Source organism: Capronia coronata (genome assembly GCF_000585585.1).
Source record: "Capronia coronata CBS 617.96 chromosome Unknown acBCG-supercont1.1, whole genome shotgun sequence".
NCBI classification, from domain to species: domain Eukaryota; kingdom Fungi; phylum Ascomycota; class Eurotiomycetes; order Chaetothyriales; family Herpotrichiellaceae; genus Capronia; species Capronia coronata.
Window position 1 is genome coordinate 4,538,843 of NW_006912893.1, and position 22,396 is coordinate 4,561,238.

At 52.8% G+C, this 22,396-nt stretch overlaps 7 protein-coding genes across 7 annotated transcripts; 3 read left to right on the forward strand and 4 right to left on the reverse strand.

The window, feature by feature from the left end:
- Nucleotides 1-306: 306 nt before the first annotated feature.
- On the forward strand, nt 307-1,311 carry A1O1_01625 (uncharacterized protein; the record flags this gene model as incomplete). Its single annotated transcript, XM_007722538.1, has 1 exon — nt 307-1,311. One exon carries the CDS (start codon nt 307-309, stop codon nt 1,309-1,311), a length of 1,005 nt encoding a protein of 334 aa, XP_007720728.1.
- A 637-nt stretch (nt 1,312-1,948) lies between these two features.
- On the reverse strand, nt 1,949-5,404 carry A1O1_01626 (uncharacterized protein; the record flags this gene model as incomplete). The annotated part of the gene is made up of 1 exon (XM_007722539.1): nt 1,949-5,404. The coding sequence occupies one exon, from the start codon at nt 5,402-5,404 to the stop codon at nt 1,949-1,951; it is 3,456 nt and encodes a 1,151-aa protein (XP_007720729.1).
- A 1,255-nt stretch (nt 5,405-6,659) lies between these two features.
- On the reverse strand, nt 6,660-8,866 carry A1O1_01627 (uncharacterized protein; the record flags this gene model as incomplete). Its single annotated transcript, XM_007722540.1, has 3 exons — nt 6,660-8,068; nt 8,146-8,718; nt 8,767-8,866. 3 exons carry the CDS (start codon nt 8,864-8,866, stop codon nt 6,660-6,662), a joined length of 2,082 nt encoding a protein of 693 aa, XP_007720730.1.
- Nucleotides 8,867-11,263: 2,397 nt separating this feature from the next.
- On the reverse strand, nt 11,264-14,031 carry A1O1_01628 (uncharacterized protein; the record flags this gene model as incomplete). Its single annotated transcript, XM_007722541.1, has 2 exons — nt 11,264-13,737; nt 13,785-14,031. The coding sequence occupies 2 exons, from the start codon at nt 14,029-14,031 to the stop codon at nt 11,264-11,266; spliced, it is 2,721 nt and encodes a 906-aa protein (XP_007720731.1).
- A 646-nt stretch (nt 14,032-14,677) lies between these two features.
- Nucleotides 14,678-17,744, forward strand: A1O1_01629 (uncharacterized protein; the record flags this gene model as incomplete). Its single annotated transcript, XM_007722542.1, has 6 exons — nt 14,678-15,499; nt 15,545-15,607; nt 15,661-16,134; nt 16,180-16,351; nt 16,397-16,756; nt 16,804-17,744. 6 exons carry the CDS (start codon nt 14,678-14,680, stop codon nt 17,742-17,744), a joined length of 2,832 nt encoding a protein of 943 aa, XP_007720732.1.
- Nucleotides 17,745-18,429: 685 nt separating this feature from the next.
- Nucleotides 18,430-20,440, forward strand: A1O1_01630 (uncharacterized protein; the record flags this gene model as incomplete). The annotated part of the gene is made up of 2 exons (XM_007722543.1): nt 18,430-19,122; nt 19,235-20,440. The coding sequence occupies 2 exons, from the start codon at nt 18,430-18,432 to the stop codon at nt 20,438-20,440; spliced, it is 1,899 nt and encodes a 632-aa protein (XP_007720733.1).
- Nucleotides 20,441-20,928: 488 nt separating this feature from the next.
- A1O1_01631 (uncharacterized protein) lies at nt 20,929-22,014 on the reverse strand (the record flags this gene model as incomplete). Its single annotated transcript, XM_007722544.1, has 1 exon — nt 20,929-22,014. One exon carries the CDS (start codon nt 22,012-22,014, stop codon nt 20,929-20,931), a length of 1,086 nt encoding a protein of 361 aa, XP_007720734.1.
- Between the last annotated feature and the right edge of the window lie 382 nt (nt 22,015-22,396).

A 22,396-nucleotide genomic window follows, 5' to 3' on the forward strand; every position in this document is an offset into this window, starting at 1 on the left:
GTTCATTGATGTTTCTAATTTGCTGTAAATAAAAAGAAAATGCCCTGATGCCGTGATGCCCCAGATTGGCTGCCAGGCAGTGGTGCCCCGGAACAATAAATAATATAATAATGGATCTGGGATAATCGCCGCATTCAAGTTGGCCATTATTACATCGCAGGTTGATGATGATAAGATATGTATTCGCTATTGAGATTCAATCTGCCCCTTAATTGATAACGCCACTCATCGCGAACATACATTCGGCTGTCAGCCCTTCTTGGCTGTCGCATCATCCAGGGCCGTATATGGTGCAGGCTTCGCAAGATGCCATCCACGACAGTTTCCTCGCGCGTCTCTCGCAGTGGCGCTATCACGAAACCGACCTCCAAGTCCTATTCTCCACCGCAGAGGCCGTCGGCTGGCATACGAGCCCGAGCCGAACGTATGCTTAAACAGTTGCAAGAAGATGACCCTCTGAATAGCTTGAAGACGACGCAGAAATCGAAGTCGAACGAGATCCAGAAGAGTAGCCATCGCAGTCCATCAAGCCCGTCGAGCATCTCCCCGCGAAGACGCGCCCCTTCCAAGAAGGTCGCCAAATCACCCGGCGAGGAGAAGAGGCTGCGGAAATACAGGGCGAAGCCGCCGGGGTCTTTCCTGACCAAACTTGAACGCGCAAGGACACAGCGCATGGTCGTTCTCGGTCGCACGCGAGGCACAGTGGACGGTGCGCCGTACGAGGAGATTGAAATCGTAGGATCTACCGGCAACGTCTACCAGGTCACCGTCTCGCGCGAACCTGTCTGCACGTGCCCGGATTCCTACAAGGGCAACGAATGCAAGCACAAAGTCTACGCCCTCCACACCGTCCTCAGGGCCCCCGAACACCTCCAGTATCAGCTTGCGCTCCTGACCTCCGAGCTCGAGGACATCTTCGCCAACGCTCCACCGCTCCCCGGCGATGTCTGTTCAGACACCAACTTGAACGGGAAGCGGAAGCCCGCGGACGGGGAATGCCCAATTTGCTACATGGATCTGGATGAAAGTCACAATAGGCTCGTCTGGTGCAAGGCGCAGTGTGGGCACAACATGCATAAATCCTGTTTCGACCAGTGGGCAGCCACTCGAGCGGGCGGGCAGGTCAGCTGCGTTTACTGTCGGGCCCCTTGGGAGATGGACATTGGAGATGCCGCCACTGTCAAAGCCGCCGGCGCGTACAGTGCCGAAGGATACATCAATGTAGCTGATCAGTTCGGCTTGTCGAGGGCGCGCGACTACTCGGGCTATTACCAACCCTGGGCACGGAGGCATTTTGGACATGGCTGGTAAAGACAACAGTGTTGTGCACTGTGCTCGAACGTGTCGTACTTTGGCACATCCGTTGTAAGATTAACCACTGTCGCGAGAAAGAACTTTGCTTATGCCTGTTTCAATGACCATCATGTACAATATATTGTGGGCTGTACATATTACATTCTAGCGCTCGCGGTCATCCAGACCCTTTCCATTCCAAACCAGCAGCCAGGTCCAACCGAGTCCCGTGAGAAGTATGAAACAAATTGCACCGCTTTCCTGCTTCACAAACACCTTACAAACGCTCCATGCCCTGCAGCCGACAGAGGATGCGAGCACGCGGTTCTCGAGAACCCAACCACTCGATCGTGTAAGTGCGAGACCGACCTGTCCTTTAGGACTCCAGTCTGAACGACATAACCCATATACCTGGACATTCGTACCGCATAAAAACCGAGCACCTGGCAAGCTCTGACACCTCATATTGACCTTGACCGATACGGCACACTCCAATATCATAAAACACAAACAAAAGCAAACGTAGTCGTTGCGGGTATCGTGAAAATCGTGAGGCCTCCCAAGCTTAAATACTGTACACAAAGAAACAAAAGCAATAGTTCGTCAAATGACGAGCCAATTCAGCATCCAACCTGCTTCCAACCGAAGTGGTGTATCAACCTGAGACGGGGACAGACTTCTCCTTCTGGAGTAGATGCGTCCAGTGCAAGAAGTCAAACTTTTCCCGCTCTTTACTGGCGTGCGAGGCTTCCGGATTTGGACTTCTGTTCGGCTCCCTCGGTTCCAAAATCAGGGATCGTCGATAATGCATCTGGAAACTCTTTTCGCCAGCGGAGCGGACTCGTATTAGTTGGTCTTGCATCCATGTTTGAAGCTCAGGGACCTCGCAGAGTCTGTACGGGATCTGGAACCTTTGAAGATCTGAGATGATCTTGGCTGTTTTGATGTGTTTGTCGAGGTTGATCACGGAAATCTCGCCAGCATCTGTGGCCAAAGGCCGTGTTGCTGGGCTGGCGGTATCGACCATGGTCAGGTCCGTCAAGTAGACCCCTATGAACGGAAGACACGGAGGCTGGTGCGACTGAATACGCTGTCGAAGAATGGAGTAATTTTTTGCAACGCCCACCACTTTAAGCAGCTCGCCCAACACGGATTTTGTCTTCTGCGGTACGGAATCCCAGGTTCTTTTCAAGCGTTTGATGTTGGTCGAATTCAGGGCGCATACGATAGCCATAACCGTATCATAGTTGTGCAGATCCAGGCACTTATTCGCAATCTTTACCCAATGCTTGATCATAGCGGCCCGCTTCTTGGACTCATCCAGTTGGAGCACAGAATCGGAAACAAGATTGGAGACGTCGGTCGAGAGCGTGGACATGGCCCTGACATTGACGGCCAACGAGCTCGTCCGCTTTGTCCATTCAGTCGCTAGGAGCTCTTGAGGCAAGATCGAGCAGAAGGTCTTGGAGGCTTTAAGGGTGAACTGACGAGCAATCTCCAGAGGGTCGAAATCGAGAATGCCGATGTTACTCCCACCCATCTTCCAAGCTCTTAATGCGGTGAGCTGACTCTTGGATATGACGGGGGACGGCAGGGGTGCATTTTGGTCAAGATATGCAGCCGAAGACGTGTTTGCCTTGCCGTTGACAGGCGCCCAACTGGGGGCGATGGGGCTGGTGGCGGACGAAACCTTATCAGCCAATTCGAGAATCCTCCTTCCCGCCATCGGAAGCACTGGTGTCAGCTGCTCCCTGGCAAACCCAACAATAACAGGCAGAGCTGTGTCGTCAAAGTCGTGCCTCCAATGAAATTCCATCCAGCCCTCGAGCACATTGTACACACGAAGTCGAACGGGACTGGCGATTTTCGGGTGTGATCCGACATACTCGAATCGATACGACAAGGCCTGGGCCAACTCTTCCGGTCTCGCGAACAGTCGGAATGTCAGATAAATCGTGTTGATGAAAGACACATCTGGGACGGGATCTGGTGTCGTCAATCGTTCCACCAGTGCATTCAAAGTTCCACCGACGACGATACCCTCACGGTTGAAAACGAGCTCCTGGGCGAAAGTGTTCATCAAAACCTCCGTTTCTGCGTCTTCTTCATCCCCACCAAGCACGGTATATCCCTTGAGATTCGAGTATTCCGTTAACGAGCCTGCTCGGGACTTGATCCTTTCACCAAGGAATGAAGTGACTCGCGTAGAAGTGGTAGACAGATTGCTCGGATATGAGCGTCTGCGAAGCCGATCGAAGCTGCTGTCGCTGCTGACACTTCCACCGTGTACTCTTGCAGACGGCTTCAATGTTCCACTCGCAGCCAGGGGTCGATTGGAGTCTGAGGAGGCGGTGGGTCTTTCTTGGTGCAGCGAAGATGGAGATGCTAAGGCAGAGGATCGGACGGAGCTTGGCATTGTGTTATCCTTGGGCGTAGGCGGAGCGCTGCCGTATCCAGTCGAGGGCGACCCCATTGCGTTCATGGAAAGTGGCGGAGTCAGTATTCCCTGGGAGATCGAGATGCGAGGTCGTTCCCTGACACTCTCTGCTACTTCTTTAGCCGATACCTTCGACAACGAGGCTGGGGGAGCGGCAAAAGGTCTCGTCTCATGATGAATGGGCTCTGGAGTGTTGGTTCCATCAGAACTCCTTCCCAAAATCTGCCCAGGACCCTCGAGTTCGAAGTCGCCAATCTCCTCAAGCGTGGCCTTGGTCCTGGCAACGCATCGGCCTGCTGCACTCACACAAGCGGTAGCTGCCTGCAAAAGGTTATGAGCCTCTTCTGGTGGGCAAACCAGATCTCCGTCCTCGGAATGAACCGGCTGAAATACCTCTCGGGCAGCGTGCACCAATTCAGTAATGGCGTAGTACATGGCGTCTTTCGCCTGTATCAAAGGCCGCGAAGTGCTGTAATCTCGCTCGATGACAGTCTCAACGATTGCAAACAGCTGGCGGCAGGAACGGACGGCATTCTGCGTTGTTGATAACAGTTCCGAAGATGAGCGAGATTGCATGTGAGAACCCAAAAATGACGCGAGGACGGTCAAAAAGTCATCATAACACGTATGCAGATATTCTGAGATGAGCGAGGAGTGCTTCTCGTTCAGCACTCGAGCATAGGACATGCGATGGGTCATGGAAGATTGCCGGCGCACCGTACTAGGCTTTTCCGTAGAGACGCGGTTGTCGTGCTGCAAAAGAGCTGAGGCCTCCATGGCTTTTGTGCTGACAGGAATCAAGCCAGTTGGGTGGGCAATTCGTCGTGTGCTACTAATCGCCTGTGACGATGGCAGTCCTTCCAGTCTTGCTTGGCCTTCGACATCCTGAGACTGCCTTGGGGTGAAACATACAGTTGCCGTCTGCTCACTCCAAACATCGAAGAAGAGGACGGCCCGCGTCACGATCCTGAAGGCCTCCAGGAGCATATCATCTAGTCTGATGTCGACATCCTTGTAGTCCAACTGGACCATCACCTTCTGCTGCAGCAGCTTCGCACTGCGGACGAGCGAGGCGAGGTCTGACAAAAGAGTCTTGCGAGACCTCCGGATCGCGTCGTGGTGCTGGACCAAGGCTGAGTCTCGAGTGAGGCACCCGCACCTTTCCAACAAGGCGCGCACACCTGCAACCAGACCTCTCATGTAATCCTGGTTGAGGAAAAGGTTGAGATTGAGGTCGGTGCCACACCTGACCAAATCCCAAAAGTCGGTCAACGCCCTAAGAAGCGGGCGCATGGCAGTATAGTCATAAGCCTCGCAATAATTGGTAGGCAGCCAGCCGCGGGCGCCCGTCTCCAGCAGAGTGCCGTCGGCCCAGCCATTGACATGGACAGAGTGCACCAAGATTATGTCGCCGGTATTCAGAGGCAAGGTGACCGTGGTCGAGGCGTGGGAAGCGGCAGGCTGAAATGGATAAAGCGCCCGAAGGTAGTTGTGGAAGCGTGATCGAGGAGAGGACGCATCGTCGAGACCGGCTGGGTCCAGCACGATGGCCGGGCTTGGACCGTTGGCGACATGGGCAGGACTGTCAACCATTGTGCCATGCACATTATCAACTTCCTCTTCACATATTCCAAGAGGAGCTACATAAATGCCCGAGGTATGGTTGGCGCGCATGATGCTGGAGACGCTCGCCGCACATGGTGTTCACTATTGTTCCAACCCTGACTGTAATATGCCCATTCTCTTGGTAGCGCAGCGATCCTTGAAGTGAGTGCTCGGGAGTAGATTGTGGACGAAGGAAGTCGGATGGGTGAGAATGCACAAGGTCGGATTTCGTCGAGGAGAACACACGGGTGAAGCTCGACAAGCAAGAGAGATACAGTCGGATAGTAGTAGGGAAGTGTGAGAAGGCCGACGTGTCCAATAGAACAAGGGGCCGGAACTTGAGAGCAGATGTCGAGGCGAGGGGTGGGTGTTTTCGCTGTTGGCCGTTTGGCAGACGCAAGGACCAAGCGGAGGTTGCAGCTCGCGTCACAACACAACAATTTGAAGGAGCGAAGAATGAGGACAAATCAGTGACGAGAACACACGCGACAGTTGAACAATAATGATGATCGAGACGAGTCGCATTAGCATTTACTTCCTATTTAACACGCGGTCGGCAAGAGGCGAGGCGGAGTATCATAGTATCCAATGTCCTGCGACGGATTAGGAGGCGGATACCTTGGATTCATCTCCACGCCTCCTGTGGCTCCTTGTACTTATTTGTATCTACTCTCGGTAAGCTACGAACCTGCAGGTGGTCAGGGGCTGTTGCCTCGAAACAGTCATTAGTAGTAGTAGGAAATCACAAAAGTCCCGGCGGTGTTTGAAGACCCCAGACTTTGCACACTTCCCGCCAGCAGTTGCAACATGGTTCGAGTGTATCGAGTCTAATCTATGTCACCTTCGTCTTTTGCGTATCACAGGGCCGCTGCGTCTCTTGTCTTGTGCTCAATCTCCAATCCACGCTTTTTGCACTCCTGATAGGCGACAATATCGCTATGCGGGAGTCACGGCTGATCTAAAACATTCTGCCTAACGGATCGTCAGAGTCTCTAATATAATGGGACGATCGATAAAGGCTCCTGGCCCTGAAAAGCCTTGTCCTAAGATACAATATCGGGTTGGGTTCGTCCGTGGCGGGTAATGTGTCTGGCACCACGGTCAAAGCTCCCCTGGCTGACCTGCTATCGATGACCACATCATTGAAAATCCTAAATCAGAATGCTCATAAATGAAAAAAAACCACCACGAAATAGCAAGGCCAATCACGTTGACCTGCAGTCTGGTGGCATCCTATCCCCCATTCTGCCGTCAGTGAGGTATACGTCCACAAGAGGAAACCGTAGTCTTCGTCGACCATCGAAGCCAATACCGAGAAATTGGCCTAGGCTCGATGTCCAACAGCCGCGAACTGCGTTTGAAACTCCCCCAACGCATCCCGCACAATCGCAAATGGCTCCACCGTAGCACCCCTTCCGATCGTCACGCCGGGATAGATGACGGCGCCTTTGCCGATTATCACTTCTGATGCGATGGAGACTTGCTGAGCCATCCAGGGCGCTCCAGTTCCTTTACGATCCACCAGGTCTTTACCGACATTCTGCGTGAAAATGGTCACGCCAGAACCGATAAAGGTCCGAGGCCCAATATCAACTTTGCCACAGTCGTCGATCTCACAATTTTCCCCAATGAAGACATCCTCCATGATCTTGATATTGTAGCCGTAAGTGCACTTGAAAGGCGCTTCGATCTTTGACCCATGGCCGATCATCCCCTTCTCAAGGGGATGCGAGATAAACTTGTGGGTGGTATCTTTGCTTGGATCAAACACTTTCAACAACTTTGCCCGGATTTCATCCTCACTGGCTGCATTATCGAGTGCACATGCCTGATTATACCGTGCCAAAGCTTGTTTGCACCTTTGACGTTCGTTGACCAACGTGGGGTCATGGTGGTTGTAACTTGTGCACCGCAACATTTTCGATCGTTCCACGTCCTCTTTGGTGAAAGTCTTGGCCCCGGACTTGGGATTGTCAAAGCTCGCGGACGCCATGCGCACGTGTCCACGGCCCGATGAATCATGATGTTCTACAGGTGCACTGACGTACGCTGGTCGATATTCAGGCGGCTGAGGAGGCAGCCAGTGGGTAGTTTGCTGCGGGGCTCCCGCGGAAGGAGGATGGTGTGGAGGCGGAGGCGGGGGCGGAGGCGGATGAGGGTGTGGAGGAGGTTGAGGATGTGGTAAATTCGCAGGACCTGCCTGTGTAGTCGTGCGTTGGGGAGACATGTGCGATGGTGGCTGAGAAAGAGGAGGTGCTGAATGTTGAGAATGGACCGAGCCCTGCGTAGGCGGTCGTGGTATATCTCTGGGTTGCCCGCCGAAGGATTGTTCGGATCGGCCGAGCTCGGAGAGAGGAGGGAGATGCTCTGAAGTATAAGACGATGACGCTGGTTGTTGCGTCCATTGTTGTTGTGGTCGTCCAGGATAGGATGGCTGACCTCGTGGTTCACTCTGGGAAGGGCTAGTTGCATATTGTTGTTGTCGTTGGCCATCCGGGTCGTCAACTGGGCCTGATCGAATATGACCGCTATCGTACGGCGGAGCAACGTTCGTGCTCGAGGCTTCGATGTTGGTGCCCGAACGAGTCTGGGGATCGGACACGTCACTTGGAGCATCTTTTGACTGCAAAGGCATTACAGGCCTGGCTGGGCCGCCGTTGGCCGGCCAAATATTGCGTCGGCTTGTCCGTGTGTAGCCTTTACACTCGAAGCCGCCTCGGATGCAATTAGCGCCTGTTGGGCCGGTTGAGGGTCAGCATGTGCCGGTCACACTATGGAGAGAAGAGAGATGGAACATGTGTTGGGCTTACATGTTGGATGTTGCTCATCACATTTTTTCTTTCTCGCTCGACATGTTAGACATCCAGTCTTTGTTCGGTTGCTGAAATTGCGTTTCCGCTTGGAACCAACCGTGGCTGCCTCTCCATTGGAACTCGGTGATGGATCCCACGACCTCTGTGCATCTGGCCCGCTCCCTTCTTGTTGTAGGATTTCGGCTAAATGAGCGTCGGGCGAGCCTGGCCGGACCCCGTTGGCGGAGCCTGAAGCCTGACCAGCCCTCTCAGGCTGCCACGTATGGCCATTCTGGTTGGATGTGTTGCCATTCTGGTAGTAGCCTCCCCCATTTTGATCAGCATTTCCCAGAACATGGAGTGCTCGATTGGCCATATGCTGCGGCTCCGGTCGCTGCGAAGGATTGTATTCGTACGGCGGCTGTTCATTGTATCTTTCTTGCTCATCCGAGTCGGAGCGTTTCCGCTTGTGACTAGACCCTTCCTTGCTCTGGTTATGGGGATAGATGCTACTTGGCGTCCGTGAGGAAAACTCGCTTCCTCTTCGAGGATTATCTTGCGGAGACGACAGCTGACTGGAGGCGGCACTGTCTATACCTTGGTCAGTAACATGTTCTCCGTTGGAATTACAAGACCAACCATTGCTAGAGGCGTGATTGACTGCCACAAACCCGCGAGCGCCAGCCTCTGGGCTCAGGGCCAATTCCTTCTCGGCAACATTGCGGCTGACCGGAGCCATGGCTGTTGCGAGCTGTAAAGGAAATCCTCCACGCTCTGGGATTCGTGGGCGGAACTGAAAGGTATAAGTGCTCGCAAGACGTTGCTCTTGTTCAGTGCTCCTGGGTCAACAGAGCTGAAAAGGGATCAGCACCACATGGAACACTGAGACAACGCGGGCGCTTCAACCGATCACCTCTTCTTCCGCAGCCGCGCGAGTGACGCCTGGAGGCCTCAACCGCACTCAGAGATGTCCGTGACGCTGGAAGCATATAACGGCGCAACACGCGCGGCCGGCGAGTGGTACCAGGCGCTTATTGATCGTCACCAGCGGCAAGTTTGGAAGCGCCGGGGACACGTAGGACCCTGGCCTGCCTGAGGACGCAACGGGCGGCACTATTTCTGATGGAGAGCACTCCGGTGTCCAGTGCTACCAGCGAGGAAAGAGCTGAACGGCATCAAGGAAGTCGAGCTTCACTGGAGGTCATGTCTCATATACATGCATGGGAAGTCAGCTGGAGCCGCGAGAAGCGCAGGCGGAGCCAGTTGAGGATGGACTCTGCCGCAGCTGGACGAATGGGTATAGTGGAAACAGCGCAGACGAACCAGTCCGTAACCCCTGTGTCGACTGAGGACCAAGCAAAGTAAAGGCGTGAGATGGGTTTCTAGGTCAGTAAAAGCCCCAAGCCGCCCTTCTACGTCGAACAAGAGACTCTGACAATGGCAGTGGAAGAGAGATGAAGCTCGGGAGCAGGTCGATGCCTGCCGACGAGGGTGAGGAGAGTCGGAACAGGGTCCAGTGGAGGAGGGGACATCGCACTGGGACTGCGGTGGCATTTTGCGAGCAGCTGCATTGGCGCGCCAGTACCGAGGCCAGCGCTGGGCGGTAGGTAGATAGGGACCTAGATAGGTGGTCTTGATCTTGTTGCCTAGTGGTGCTAGCCAGCGGCAAGAGTTGCTGGGGCCTCAAACTCCAAGAGACAACTGTTGGCCCTGGACGAACAAAAAGTGGTCAAGGGCGCCACTGGCAAATGCGCTGCACTACGAAAACGTCCAGGGGAGCGTCCGGCGCTTGAAGGAGGCGCTTGCCGTCTGCCGCATCACCTCTTAGCTTTGACCACTAGTACTAAAGTCCCCCGTCATACGCTGGCGCTCCCAGGTAGGCCTTAGGCCCAGGGAGCCCTTCCCGCCATTCTCAACTGGGGCCGATCGGATAATTATAGGCTGAAGAGGACAGCGCAAAATTTAGTTACTGACCTTACTAGGTACATGTAGGTAAGATAGATAGTGGCGGTGAAGAGAAATCTAGCGTACACTTCCGTGCGAAAGAATAGAGATGAGGCTTCTGAAGAGAACTATATATCCAGGCTTCACTCGAAGCACAAGACGCAGAAAGCACATTTCCGAGTTCCCTGCTATCGTGTGTGGTTTGTGGAGTGCGCAAGGTCAACTCTGCTGAGCCATCACCATGTCCACCCTTGCCTTCCCAGACTCTTTCTGCGTCCAGCTGTTGCAGTCAAAGATGTTGGCATCACTTCTATCCAATCACTGACGTGCTGGCACTGTCCACCGCTGCACTGCATGTCCCAGAGAAGAGGCGAGGTGACGCCAGGATTTCGGCCCAAATCGGCCTGGAGCAGAGTCTTTGATTCAGGTGATGAATTGACTAGTCAGCCGGATGATTGGGTATTGAAGGACAGACAGAAGAGGTGGCTTGAAAGGACGTAAGAGAGGCAGCACACCGCGCTCATCCGATCATGTCGCCGCGCCGCCTCATCCTCGCCTACTACGTAGTACTTTGGTAGATCTTGAGCGGACATTCTTGCCGGCCTAGTAGATTCGAGGGCGCATCAGCATCATGGTCGAGGATTGGGCGCACCCAGCTGTCAAAGAACGCGGAAACGCACTTTGGCCCGCCCTTAGCTTGTACGTCCTGCTAGCGTATAGACTGCCTTCCAAGGTTGTCAATTGCTGTACGCCGTACGTATCAAGACCTTGCTCTGGTTGATGTCTCACCGTTTATTGTTATTGGGACGATACACATGGGCCTGCTCCGCGGCACATTTGCCAGTGCCATCATTGGACTCTTGATTGTGACGACGGATTCTGCGCGTGCATATCACCTCGCTTACACCTTCAGCACAGGCCCAGGCCAGTCACGTGAGATCGCGGCAAGTGAAACGGCATTAGACGCCGTTACCGACCTTGCCGACCCTACTTGCCGCGCAGGGAGCTGGCCGGTACTTGGTGGTTGATGAGACGTAGCATGAGAAGCCAACAATAATGAAGCCGCTCCAGCGCGCATGATGTAAGTTAAATGCATTCTCCAAGGTGAAAAATGAACCAATGAGGTGCCGCTATCCAAGCAGTTCACCAAGACTCTTCCTGCAGGGATCCAATTCAAGCACACCCACAAAGCTCACTCATCGACCGTCCACGTCTTCCAGCCGACTCCGAACCCGACTTGGTCACCATTGTGGGGAGATGTTTCTGGGATTCTCGATCCAGAAGAACCATCAAGACCAGTGAAAGACCCTAGTACCGTCACAGTTGGCCGCCCATGGGCGCATTGGAAAGGGAATGCACATCGGGCAAGCTGGCGGACCATTTGGCCACACTGGTCGGGGTCTAAAACATCGTTGAACATTATTGCAGTACGGCACGAACGTGATTTCAGCATCTCAAGCACACCAGTCGGGCAATTAGCGATAGCAGTCACCCAATGTGTGCCCTCTTGAATCACCCTATTCTTATTGCTTTCGAGTGAGCCAGAATTCGAAGAGTGCTTGGACCATATCTCCCTCCGCAGGAGGTCGACCAAGACAACTGGGTCGGCATAGCAGCGCTCCGCAATGAGGGTTGGCAATGTTGTGACACTGATCGCGCAACTGTGGCCGCCGATGTCATTGCCGCCCGTCGTTGTATGCTCAGCATTCCACTCTACACTGTAGGTGAAACACCACTCTTCAAAGTACTCGCGTTGCTCCTCAAACATTTTTGCTTCTGCAGGATCAATTTCGAAGATGATCGGGTTATCAAGGCTCGAGTGCTTCCGCATGCACATTTCTCTGCACAAGTTCTCCAGTATGATACGCTCGTCAGCAGCGTGTTGATCGACAAGGACGAGAAGCGGCTTCCGACTCTTCGACTCGTCGTCCTTTGCAACTATGGTGGCGAGAATGAACTTTCGGTCAACCTGCCCGACAACGGTGGACCGGGCAAGGGAATCTTTCGTGACATGTCCGCTGCTGTCACGCAGTATCAAGGAGTTTCCAGACTTAGCATGCTTGCTTGTCACTGCCTCTGCTCTCTGTGCTGAATCGAGAGACTGGATTGCAGACTCTGACCGATGAAAAATTGGCAACTTGCAATATTTGGACAGCCGTTGAGGCATTTGAGCTGCTGCTCCTCCGATGAGATTACCCGACCGTGCAAGTGCCGACGACCCGTCCGTTGTACGGCCACGGTAGCTCAAGCATGTATGACTTGGAAAAAGTCCAACGGATGGACTGAAGTCACTGCTCCTGGAGGGTAAGACCGCTCCTGTACGCGGATGACGGCGAACAACCCGACCATTGCGTGGGTCCGTCCAAAGAAGGGCAGAAACCGCATCATCATTACCTGGTGCGTTGGAAGCCAGCCAAATTTCATTGAGGAGAGTGCCTTCAGGGCCGTCAAGATTGTCAGAGTCAGCTTGGTCTTTTCCAAGAATGTCGACGGACAACTGGTCTTTTCCGCCGGAAGCGGTTGATACTTGTGATTTCGAAAACATTTTAGGGATATGAGGCCGACCAGACGAGTGGAACGAGTGGCGTCCGCTCTTGATGCGATGCCAATTGTTCAGTTGTTGTGACTGGCGAGCAGACATCGACTGCTGGAGAGGCTGTTGCCCTTGGTGGCCTGCACTTATCGCGGACTTCTGAGTTTCAGTCGGGTTGAGGCCTCTTGACGGACGCTCGAATCCATACGACTGCAAGAAGTATGAGACAAGCGTCTCCAGAGCTTTGATCAAACGGTCGATACCGACCTGGATCTCGGCAGGGGCCTCGTCCAAGCCCATCGACAATCGGACGTTATCAGAAATCGGGTCCACCCTAATGTAGAACATGGGCCATTTATCGATGCGCTTTCCCCTATTCAAAACTTCTCGACCTCGATCCCTGTCACCACGTCCGGCCACCTGGCTTCGGGAAATCTGATCTAGGCCAACGGCGCCAAAGCTTGAGCGCTGAAAAGCCTTGTTTATGGCCTCGAAAAGCTCGTTGTTTCCCGCAGCATTCGTCATCGGAATCTGTCCGATAGAAATATACTGGATATCCCGGACCGGACATGGCTTCAGTGAGAAGACCGCGCGTATAAAGAACTCGTTAGATCGGATCGATGCCAGCTTCCATGACGTCGAGTCAGGATGGGGCAGAAGCCTGGCCTGAAAGATTATGGAGACAGTGCTCTCAATCGTGACATCGCCAGTGTCTGCGTCTCTCGGACTGACATGAACATATTGCCTTCTGCCATGCGTTTCGTAAAGTCGCAGGTCGAATGCTCCGGACCGGGCAAGTAAATACCCGACAAGCCTCCTTTTCACTTGGTCGAAAGCTTTGCCAGTTTCTGTTGTAGATGAATAGTACTGAAACGTGTGTTGCGACCGTACGGGAATATTTCCGAAAAGATTATGAACTACCACTGTCGTTCCGTGTCCCGCAATTCCACCATCTTCCGAGTCCAAAGCCAACTGTCTGGAAATGACTTCGCCATGAGAGAGAATCAACCTACTCGCGCGGGCGTCGGACTGCCGTCGAGAGGTTATGGAGAGCAGTGACAAGGAGGACAGGCTTGGTAGGAACCGACCATATCGACCGAAGGTAGCGCGACTGGAGTTGAGCTTTGAGGTACCTGGATGGGGGCGTCAGTGGTGCGGTAACCAGGGAAGGGATACATACAGTGTGGTTTCGCCAAATGTCCAGCTTCAGTGAACTCAACACCTTCGATACCAAATCCATCGTCGCGAACAGAGAAATAACCCTTTGCAAAATCTACTTCGACCACGACCGATCTTGCATCCGCATCCAGCGCGTTCTCAACAAGACCATCGATGACGTCTTCATGAGACGTGATCTGCTGAGACGACGAGATCTTTTGACAGACGTTTTCCGAAAGAAGGGCAATGGAATGAGAGACGAAAGCCATGTTGGCGTTGAGGTGACCCGAGCTGCTGATCGAGGACCGGCATCACGGAGGTCGCCAGCACGCTGGTCGGCAGGGAAGGACTCGGAGGACGTTAAACATCATTATATTGTTCAATGCGCTTGCATCTTGTGTGGAGTAAGGAAGCAGCCCACGGGCTATCTATGAGTTCGAGGCGAGGTTCGAAGGAGTCCTGCTCAATGGATTCCAGCGACAGGAAACGGGCATGCCAGTAAGTATTGAGTACCGCGATAGATGTTTGTGGAGGGTGAGGATAGTAGGTATGTAGTTTGAAATACACGAATAGCCGGCGATCGAGTTCAACCTCAAGGTCAACTTGAAGCTCGAGTGCAGCGCAGTGATTGTTGACTTCACGCCAAGCATTTGGTTCTTGAGGCTCAACTCGGACGATGTCACCAGCAAAGGCAATATTCTTGAAGCCCAACTTCATACTTGTTGTCTACTCGTCACTCCCTGCGTCTATTTCCGGGCCGTTTGGTTCAGACGACATGTCGGCCGGAGCTGCAGCAGGTTGTAGTGCCAAAATTGACATATTTACCATCTACATCGACCTTCGCTGCACACTGCCTTGATCAATCCTGCTACTGGTTCGCGCATAGGCACTAGGTAGGCAGGGTCGAGGGCAACCATGACGGTGACGAAGTGGACGAGTCTCTCTCGACAATCCCTCCAGAGGCGCTTCTCCGTGTCTGAATTCGGTAATCTGCTCCAAGATTCCAGTCAAGTTGATGGAAAGCGAATATTTGGCGCATTAGTAGAATGTCGGGCCACGTTCTGCGTCGCCGGCGACCCTCTTGTTTCGCTATATATCGACCACCTTGCAAGCTCCGGCCTTGTCAGCATTTCCGACGCGCTTCTGGTTCTTGTCAGCAGATGGAATGCAGCCGCAACACCATTGCCTCAGAACTGGCTTGACTGTTATAGTCAGACCTTGCAGGACCTCACAATGCTTGTGGTCTCGCCGAAATGCAAGATGACTCTATCAGAAGCACGGATAGCTCTGGCGGTATCCTCCAGATGGCTCTCGTCTGTGGCTCGCACACTCCAACAAGACCTCATCGAACCATCAAGTGTCGGCCACAGTAATGTCCTTGAAGCTCTCGGATTTCTTGTCGCATCGGTAGCAGCTACCGACGGCGGCCTCGAAGCTCTTTCTCCAGACGACGCCCAAGAACGAAGCTCTCAAACTCGTCCTGGCCTTCAACTGCGAGAGTCTGTGAGGCATGCTTTTGAATTATGCTTGCCTTTATATTCAGCTCTCTCTGCACATCTTATCGAGCGCCTAAACACAGTGCTCAAACACGTCAATCTGCTGGATAACGGGGACTCACAGGAAGGTGATTCATCTGCTCGGTCGTCTGCAATGCAAGCCTTGCATTTTCAGGTCGCGATTCCAGAGACCCAGATGGTGGCTTCAAAAGCAGGCACGATCATGTTTCTCGAAGCACTGGTAAGTGTAAGCCCGCCAAAGGATGGAAGATGACTGATAAAATAGCTTCTGACAGGTGCAACAATCGACGACTCTAGCACGGTCAACTACATGTGCTCCCGCCACCAGGTAAGCGCAGTCCGAGCTGTTGTTCCACATGGGCTTGCTCTGATCAAGAGTAGAATGAATACCAATCTGCTTTTAATGATATTTTGGGTGCGTCTTTCTACATCCTCAAAACCCAAGCCACGCACTCGCAGCATGGGCTCTGTTATCAGCAATGTCAGCTCTTTGTTCAAAGTAAACTACCTATCATCCTCTCGATGATATCGGCTTCTTCCTTCAACAGCTTTCATACCGAGCAAGCAATCACTGAAACGTGGCGCCTAATCGCACCGCAACTGTCCGACCAGAACTTGAGTTTGACCGGAGCCCGATTCCTACACACCTGTAGCCTGCACAATCTGATGGCTGCGCAAGCGGCTACACAGCTATTAGGAAGCGAGGGCCTGCCGAGCAACGTGAGCAGGGGTTTACACGCAAAGGATGAAGTTGTGAATCAAGTGCGCGCTAGCCACTTGAGAGGCCCGAAACTTGTGGACGAGCTCGTGCGCGGCGAAGGAAGTGCGCTTTTCATTAGCCAGGGTCTAGTTGAGGTATGGACTCCTTCAACAACCGACGTTCTTCCTGACACTTCAAAGATTATGCATAGTTATTGTCAAAACAAGGAGACGCAGTATCTCAAAGAACTTGCAAATGCAATCCTTCGGAAGCCTGCCGCCATCGATTGCATCTCACTGTTCATCCGGCCCGCACACTGGCTGGGTCCTCTTTGCGTTCTGTTGGACGACTGGCTTTGGGATGACATCCATGGTAAGTGATGTCTACACTGGAAAGTTCTCGAGTTGATTATGAAAGGCGAAGCTCAACCGGTCTATGACGAATTTGGGGCAGTTTTCCTTCTAGTCTTGGTAACCAAAACTCGACTGGGTCTGTCCAAGTCGGAACTTGGAATCCGCAAGAAGGACGGATTCCTGGCTCAATATTTTGACCAAGAATATTCTGAGGAAAGCTTGAATGGTACCTCGGCAGAGAAGACAACCCATCTTGGGAACTGGATCAACGCCCTCTACCTTGCCGAAGGCCTGAGTGACGAACTTTTCACCAGCTGTTCCCCCCACGACTTTTATCTGTTGATACCCAGTCTACTCCAACAATCGGTGGCCGCCCACCACCAAGGGAAACTGTCCCAGGAATCCTTGAAAGCCGGTTTAGATTGTGAGTCACCAGCCCCTTGTTTTCTGCCTCGATTGACGTGTTTGCAGATCTCCTTGAGCCCTTTTTACTACCATCGCTGATCCCTGCGTTGAATTGCGTTGGTACACTACTCCAAGAAGATCCTATATCTGCCGGAGTCGTGCTCGAAGTCCTTGTCAAATCGCCTGGAAGCGCCGACTCACAAGAGATTCATCAGACTATTCTGGAAACCTGCGCACCTCAACTGCAGAACAGCATTCGAGCCTGTGACCCCGACAAGTTTGGTTCAGTGCTCAGACTCTTAGACCAATGTTCCCAGTCTTCGTTCTCCTCCGCTCTGGATTTGGAACTACGATCGCAGAAAGGTCAACTCCTGGATGAACTACATTCCCACGTACTCACAGTGATCGCGTCTCACGGCGATTTTGACTTTGATAAGCATCCACCCAAACCCAGCGTGCCTGCAATGGTACGTCGCGCGGTTCAGGTACATGGCGTGGAGGTGGTTTTACAAATCTTGATTGGGGTTCTGCTGCAGCTGAGCGACAGCCCTGATTTTCTTTTCTCCCTGGATGTGGTTGCCACTCTTGTGTCAATGACTGGCGACGAGCTCTGCGACATACTACGGCTGCGCCATTCCACCATTGGGACCCTCTTGAAGAAAGGTGACACACTCTTGGCGGAAGCAGTAGTACGACTTTATCGACTGGTGGAGGCCTACAGAAACCTTTTGGTGGTCCATGAAATCAATCTGGACACGTTCTCTTTTGCTCAGCAGCTGACGAACGTCGATACGACAAATCCCAATCCGGATGGAAGTGCTACTGTCTCAGGGAGCATGGAGTTGCAACCCGATCCTACACAGACGGATGGTATTGACCAGGTGTTGGATGAAGTTGCTGCAATGGGGAATATGGACTCGAATGACGCCGACATGAATTTTGATGCACTGTATGGCTTGCAGGGAACTGATATGGACCTGAATGATCTAGACCTAGATATGTTCTAGATACGTCGTGTGGTGGACACGCGCCACCTGGAATGCCTGGGTAGAAGTCGGCTCAGTGAAGCATGTATCTAAAGTATCGTGCGAGAACAAGTACGCTGGTTCATTGGCAAGAGTGAAAGAAATCCATCGGTCTACTGTCCTGCGGCTGGGGTTATCGCGACCCGATACGCGGCCCGATGATCGGCTCGGCTTGGCCCAAGATTGAGCCGAACCCCAAGGTGAACTGTGGCCTGATGTTATCAACGCAGAGCAGGTAAACCAGGAGCCCTACCTGATGAGCCGTTCTTCGGCTGGCCTTGCGACGAGTTAACCGACAACTTCCTTAATCGTCCGCACTCCTTAGTCGACATCTTGACCGGCCGTCCAACCGGCAGACTGTCTCAGGACACACGTTTGCCCAAATGTCATCGTCTCCGAGCAGCTCACTTCGCACTCCTGACACAAGGCTCGACCGGCCGGGTCGAAAGCGACCCAAGCGGTCTTACGTGGCGTATGCTGCTGTCCTGCTATCTAGAATTGTTGGCCGCAGCTAATATTGCCGTACAAGTTGCCGCCGGTGTCATGCCCAAAAGGTCAAATGCTCTGGGGGTGAGCCCTGTCAAAGGTGCCAAGGCACTCGCCATGCTGCTGCATGCGAGTACCCTACACGAGACCGAAAGGTAGCAGTGGCTGAGAGGTATGGACCATGTCGCCGGCTTGCGAACGAGCTAAGCAGTTCAACAGCTACTTGAAAAAGCTGCAAGCCAGCAGCCGTGAAGGAGGGCAGTCAGACGGGCAGGTCGAGGTTGGTCACGTCGACGAGTCTCATACGGTTGCCGCTGGTCAGTCTCGACCTTCGGGTCAGAGGCCCTCAGCAGACCTTGAGATTGCGAATCCGCTCAAAGAGTCTCGCAGCCTTTCTCATCAGCACTTTGTCGGTGAATCCACATGCGCGGTGTTTGCCAACCGACTTTTGCAATGCCTTCAACCGGAAGGAACGTCAACAGCAACGCCTCCTGAACAGCATTATGTGAAGAGGCCTGAATTTGCACGTCAGGTAGGCACCCTCTATGGATGCAAGTTCCCTGACCGCATTCGGGCGACTCTTCTCGTTCGTGTTGCCTTGCGGTTCATTGGAGAAGACTATCATTTCTTTCTACAAAAAGAATTCTTGCAGCAGCTGGAAAGAACATATGCCTCCAAAGAAGCCCAGAATGCGGAGAACGCTTGGGCATGTAAGTTCTTTGTTGTTCTGGCACTCGGGGAGCTTTATTCTGCCACAGTCCCGAGCCATCCTCCTGGGGTGCCCGGTACGGATTATTTCGTCAATGCCGTCAATCTACTTCAAGATGGCTACGAAGAACCGAGCGTAACACAGATCGAGACCATGTTGCTGTTTGTAAGTCACCTACCCTGAGCGAGGGCTGACAGTCGTCCCCCATGCACATCACCAAAGCTTGTGGCTATCGAGGAACACTGTCCAGTCCAGTTAGAGCTGACTTAATATCTAGTGCTTCTACTCAAACGCGCTCGGCAGGGTCAAATCTGCACATGTCTACAGTGGCCTGGCATTGCGTTTGAGTACTTGCCTTGGGCTGCATCGTGATCCGCCCGAGGACGCAGGTTTGACGCCAGTCGAACTCGAGCATAGAGTTCGGCTGTGGTGGACGGCATACATTTTTGACCGATCAACAACTTCACGGCTGGGGCTACCCCTTTCAATACGGGACGAGGACATTGATGTCAGGTTGCCATCTTCTGATCATTTGCCCCCTGAAGATCAGGATAAGTTCGGATCACCGGCGCACTTGTGTGCAAACATCGAATTAGCACGTATCACGGGCTCCATCATGCGCGACATTTACAGCCCATCATCTTCACTCAGGGGCAGCTTCTTGCATAATGTGCGTACCATTTTGAAAAGTCTGCGAAAATGGGATGCAAATGTCGCCCCGAGTTTGCGTTTGACCCATGCAGGCGCAAACAGACCGGTGACCTCCTTGCAGCTTCACTTCAACCAGTGTATCATCTTGACCACCCGCCCGGTCCTCTTGCATGTTCTCAAAGCCAAGAATCCTTTCGGCGAGTCTGATACTGGCACAAATGGGCCTTCCACTGAACCGCTTTCGGAGACAGCGATGATGCTGGCAGACTCCTGTGTTTCTGCTGCGCGCACTTCCAACAGCATTTTGTCACAATTATATGTCGAAAACGCCTTGGCTCTGTTTGGTCATTTTGATGCGCACTATTTGTTCGCGTCAACTCTTGTTCTGATCATCTCGGCCATCATCTCACCGAATTCAAGCGACTCGGATGCCGTCCAGACCGCTTTCCACTTGCTGCGAACGATGCGGGATAGTGGGAATGTATCGGCTGCACAATTCTATCCTCGTCTCTCACACATTCAATGGAGTATTGGACGACTTCGCGGACGTGTCACTGCCAGAAATGAGACCTCCTTGCCGGCAAACGCTCCAGAGAACAGCTCTTCAGCCAACGGCCTCAGTGCCCCGGAGCTGCCACCGCTCGACAATCTGGATTTCGATAGTTACGATTGGAACGACTTTCCCATGCCAGATCTTGCCACCTATGACTGGACCGGTCTTGGCCGTGTGATCGTGGATCCTCTCGATAATCCCATGCTTCAGACATTTTTGGACCATGCAGACACCACATGGGATGAGAACATGGACGTGATTGGCGCAGAGATAACCTGAACTTAGATGTCCTGCCTGATTCAATCCATCACTGCGGAATGCTGCGGGCCCGGACAACAGTCGGTGAGCATCCTCGGCATTACGAACTTGTTTATCCTGACCTGGGCTGTTTGCTTCTGATTAACATGCACTACTACTCGGAAGCAGGAGGAATATGATCCCATTTTCCAAAATCGCAGTTCAATATATGCGATATTGACGACTATCTGTACTACGATAACGACATTATACCCTTTAAATGCTCTAGATTACTATTATTTATTGTGTTCTCGGCCCAGTTGACCGCCCTATTGGATATACTGTGAGACCTATAACACGCGGTGTGAGGTTCACCGTGGGATACAACTTTTGTTGGCTATAAAGTTGCTCTCACCTATCATCCAGCTAGCTTTCTAGCTTGGGCAAAGCTGATTCGATATAATAATACTGCATTCAGAGAGCAAACACTGATGTTTTCACCAAGCTCGGCCAATTTTGATCGTTCGGAATCACAACAGGTCCGGTTCAACCACCCCTGCGCGCTCAACAATGACGCCGTAGTGTTCTGGTCGTCGATGTCTCGCAAACGCAAATGTCTTGCCTTTGCCGCGATAACAATCTGCCAGATTTATCGTCGCAACCACCAGTTCGTCCTCCTTAGTCTCTGCTTCTTTGATGATATGGCCATTTGGATGCACGATCATGGTCCCGCCGACCAAAGGGTTGCCGTCTTCAGCACCCGTCTTCGCAACATTGATACTGAAGCAGGAATTCATGTAACTGTTGCCCTGACAAGAGAGCTTGTGATGAAGGAGTACCTCCTCTTCAGCCTCTTCGGGACTCATGTCCACCATTTCACCGGAATCCTTGGTGGCAAATGCTGTGGTATTGTAACCACAACAGACAATCTCCACTCCTTGTAAGCCGTAGACCCTCCAAGCCTCGGGCCATCGTCTGTCGTTGCAAATCAACATGCCAATGATTGGATCACCTTTTCCGGCGGTTACGGCAGGATCTTTCAATCCGTTTTCTTTTTTCAGAGCGCCTTGAACAAGACCAGGAGCTCGGAATGCAGGAAACCCTAGGTCCCCGGCGCGAAAGTATCGCTTCTCAAGCTGCTGGAAGGCGCCGGGTGCGGTGTACGGATTGACAGCACCTGGCAAATGCACTTTGCGGTATTTCCCCACGATCTTTTGAGTTTGGGCCGAATAGTATACGCACGAATTGTAGTCGTTGTGCGAATCGTTTGTTTGAGGACTTCTCTCGGCGTACCCTACGCAGATGTCGATTCCCAACCTCCGTGCATGATCGAACAGCGGCTTGACATTGCGAGAATGCTCAATCGGGTGGCTTTGTGCATCCTCAACCTCGAAATACCGGGCAAGCTCTTCGGGTGTGAGCAGATATCTTGGGAAGAATGTGGTAAAGGCGAGCTCAGGAAACACGACTAGTAGCGCGCCCTGATCGGCCGCTTGATCCAGGAGTGAACACATTCGTTTCAGAACAGCCTCGCGGCTGTCTGCCAGGTGCACTGGGCCCATCTGAGCGGCTGCAACAGTCACCATCCGCTGCGGATTGTCTTGATACGAAGCCATGACGCGGGACACTCGCGGGCTTTGCTTGATGTTGGAACGCGATAAGGACCAGATTTCCTTTGGCAAAACGGGTTCTGACCAGTCTGAATAGAAGAGCCCGGGCTTATCGTGGCTGAATGTATAAAGCCAATATCAGACAGCGGTTGGCCACTTTGTCGCTTGAATTCAGGTCATGGAATCGTGTTGTCTTGGAACGGACCGCTTGGGATTGAGCTGTGATTGTGCTTTCCCGATTGTGGAAGGTCGGTTGCTCGGCGATTTGCCGACCCTTCATCCGGTGAAAACAATGGCAAAGCCGACGCAGCTTGTATTGGGAAAGACGGTAATTTCATCGCCCAGCGAGGAACAATGTTATGGCGTGGATGGCGACCTGGCGCATAAC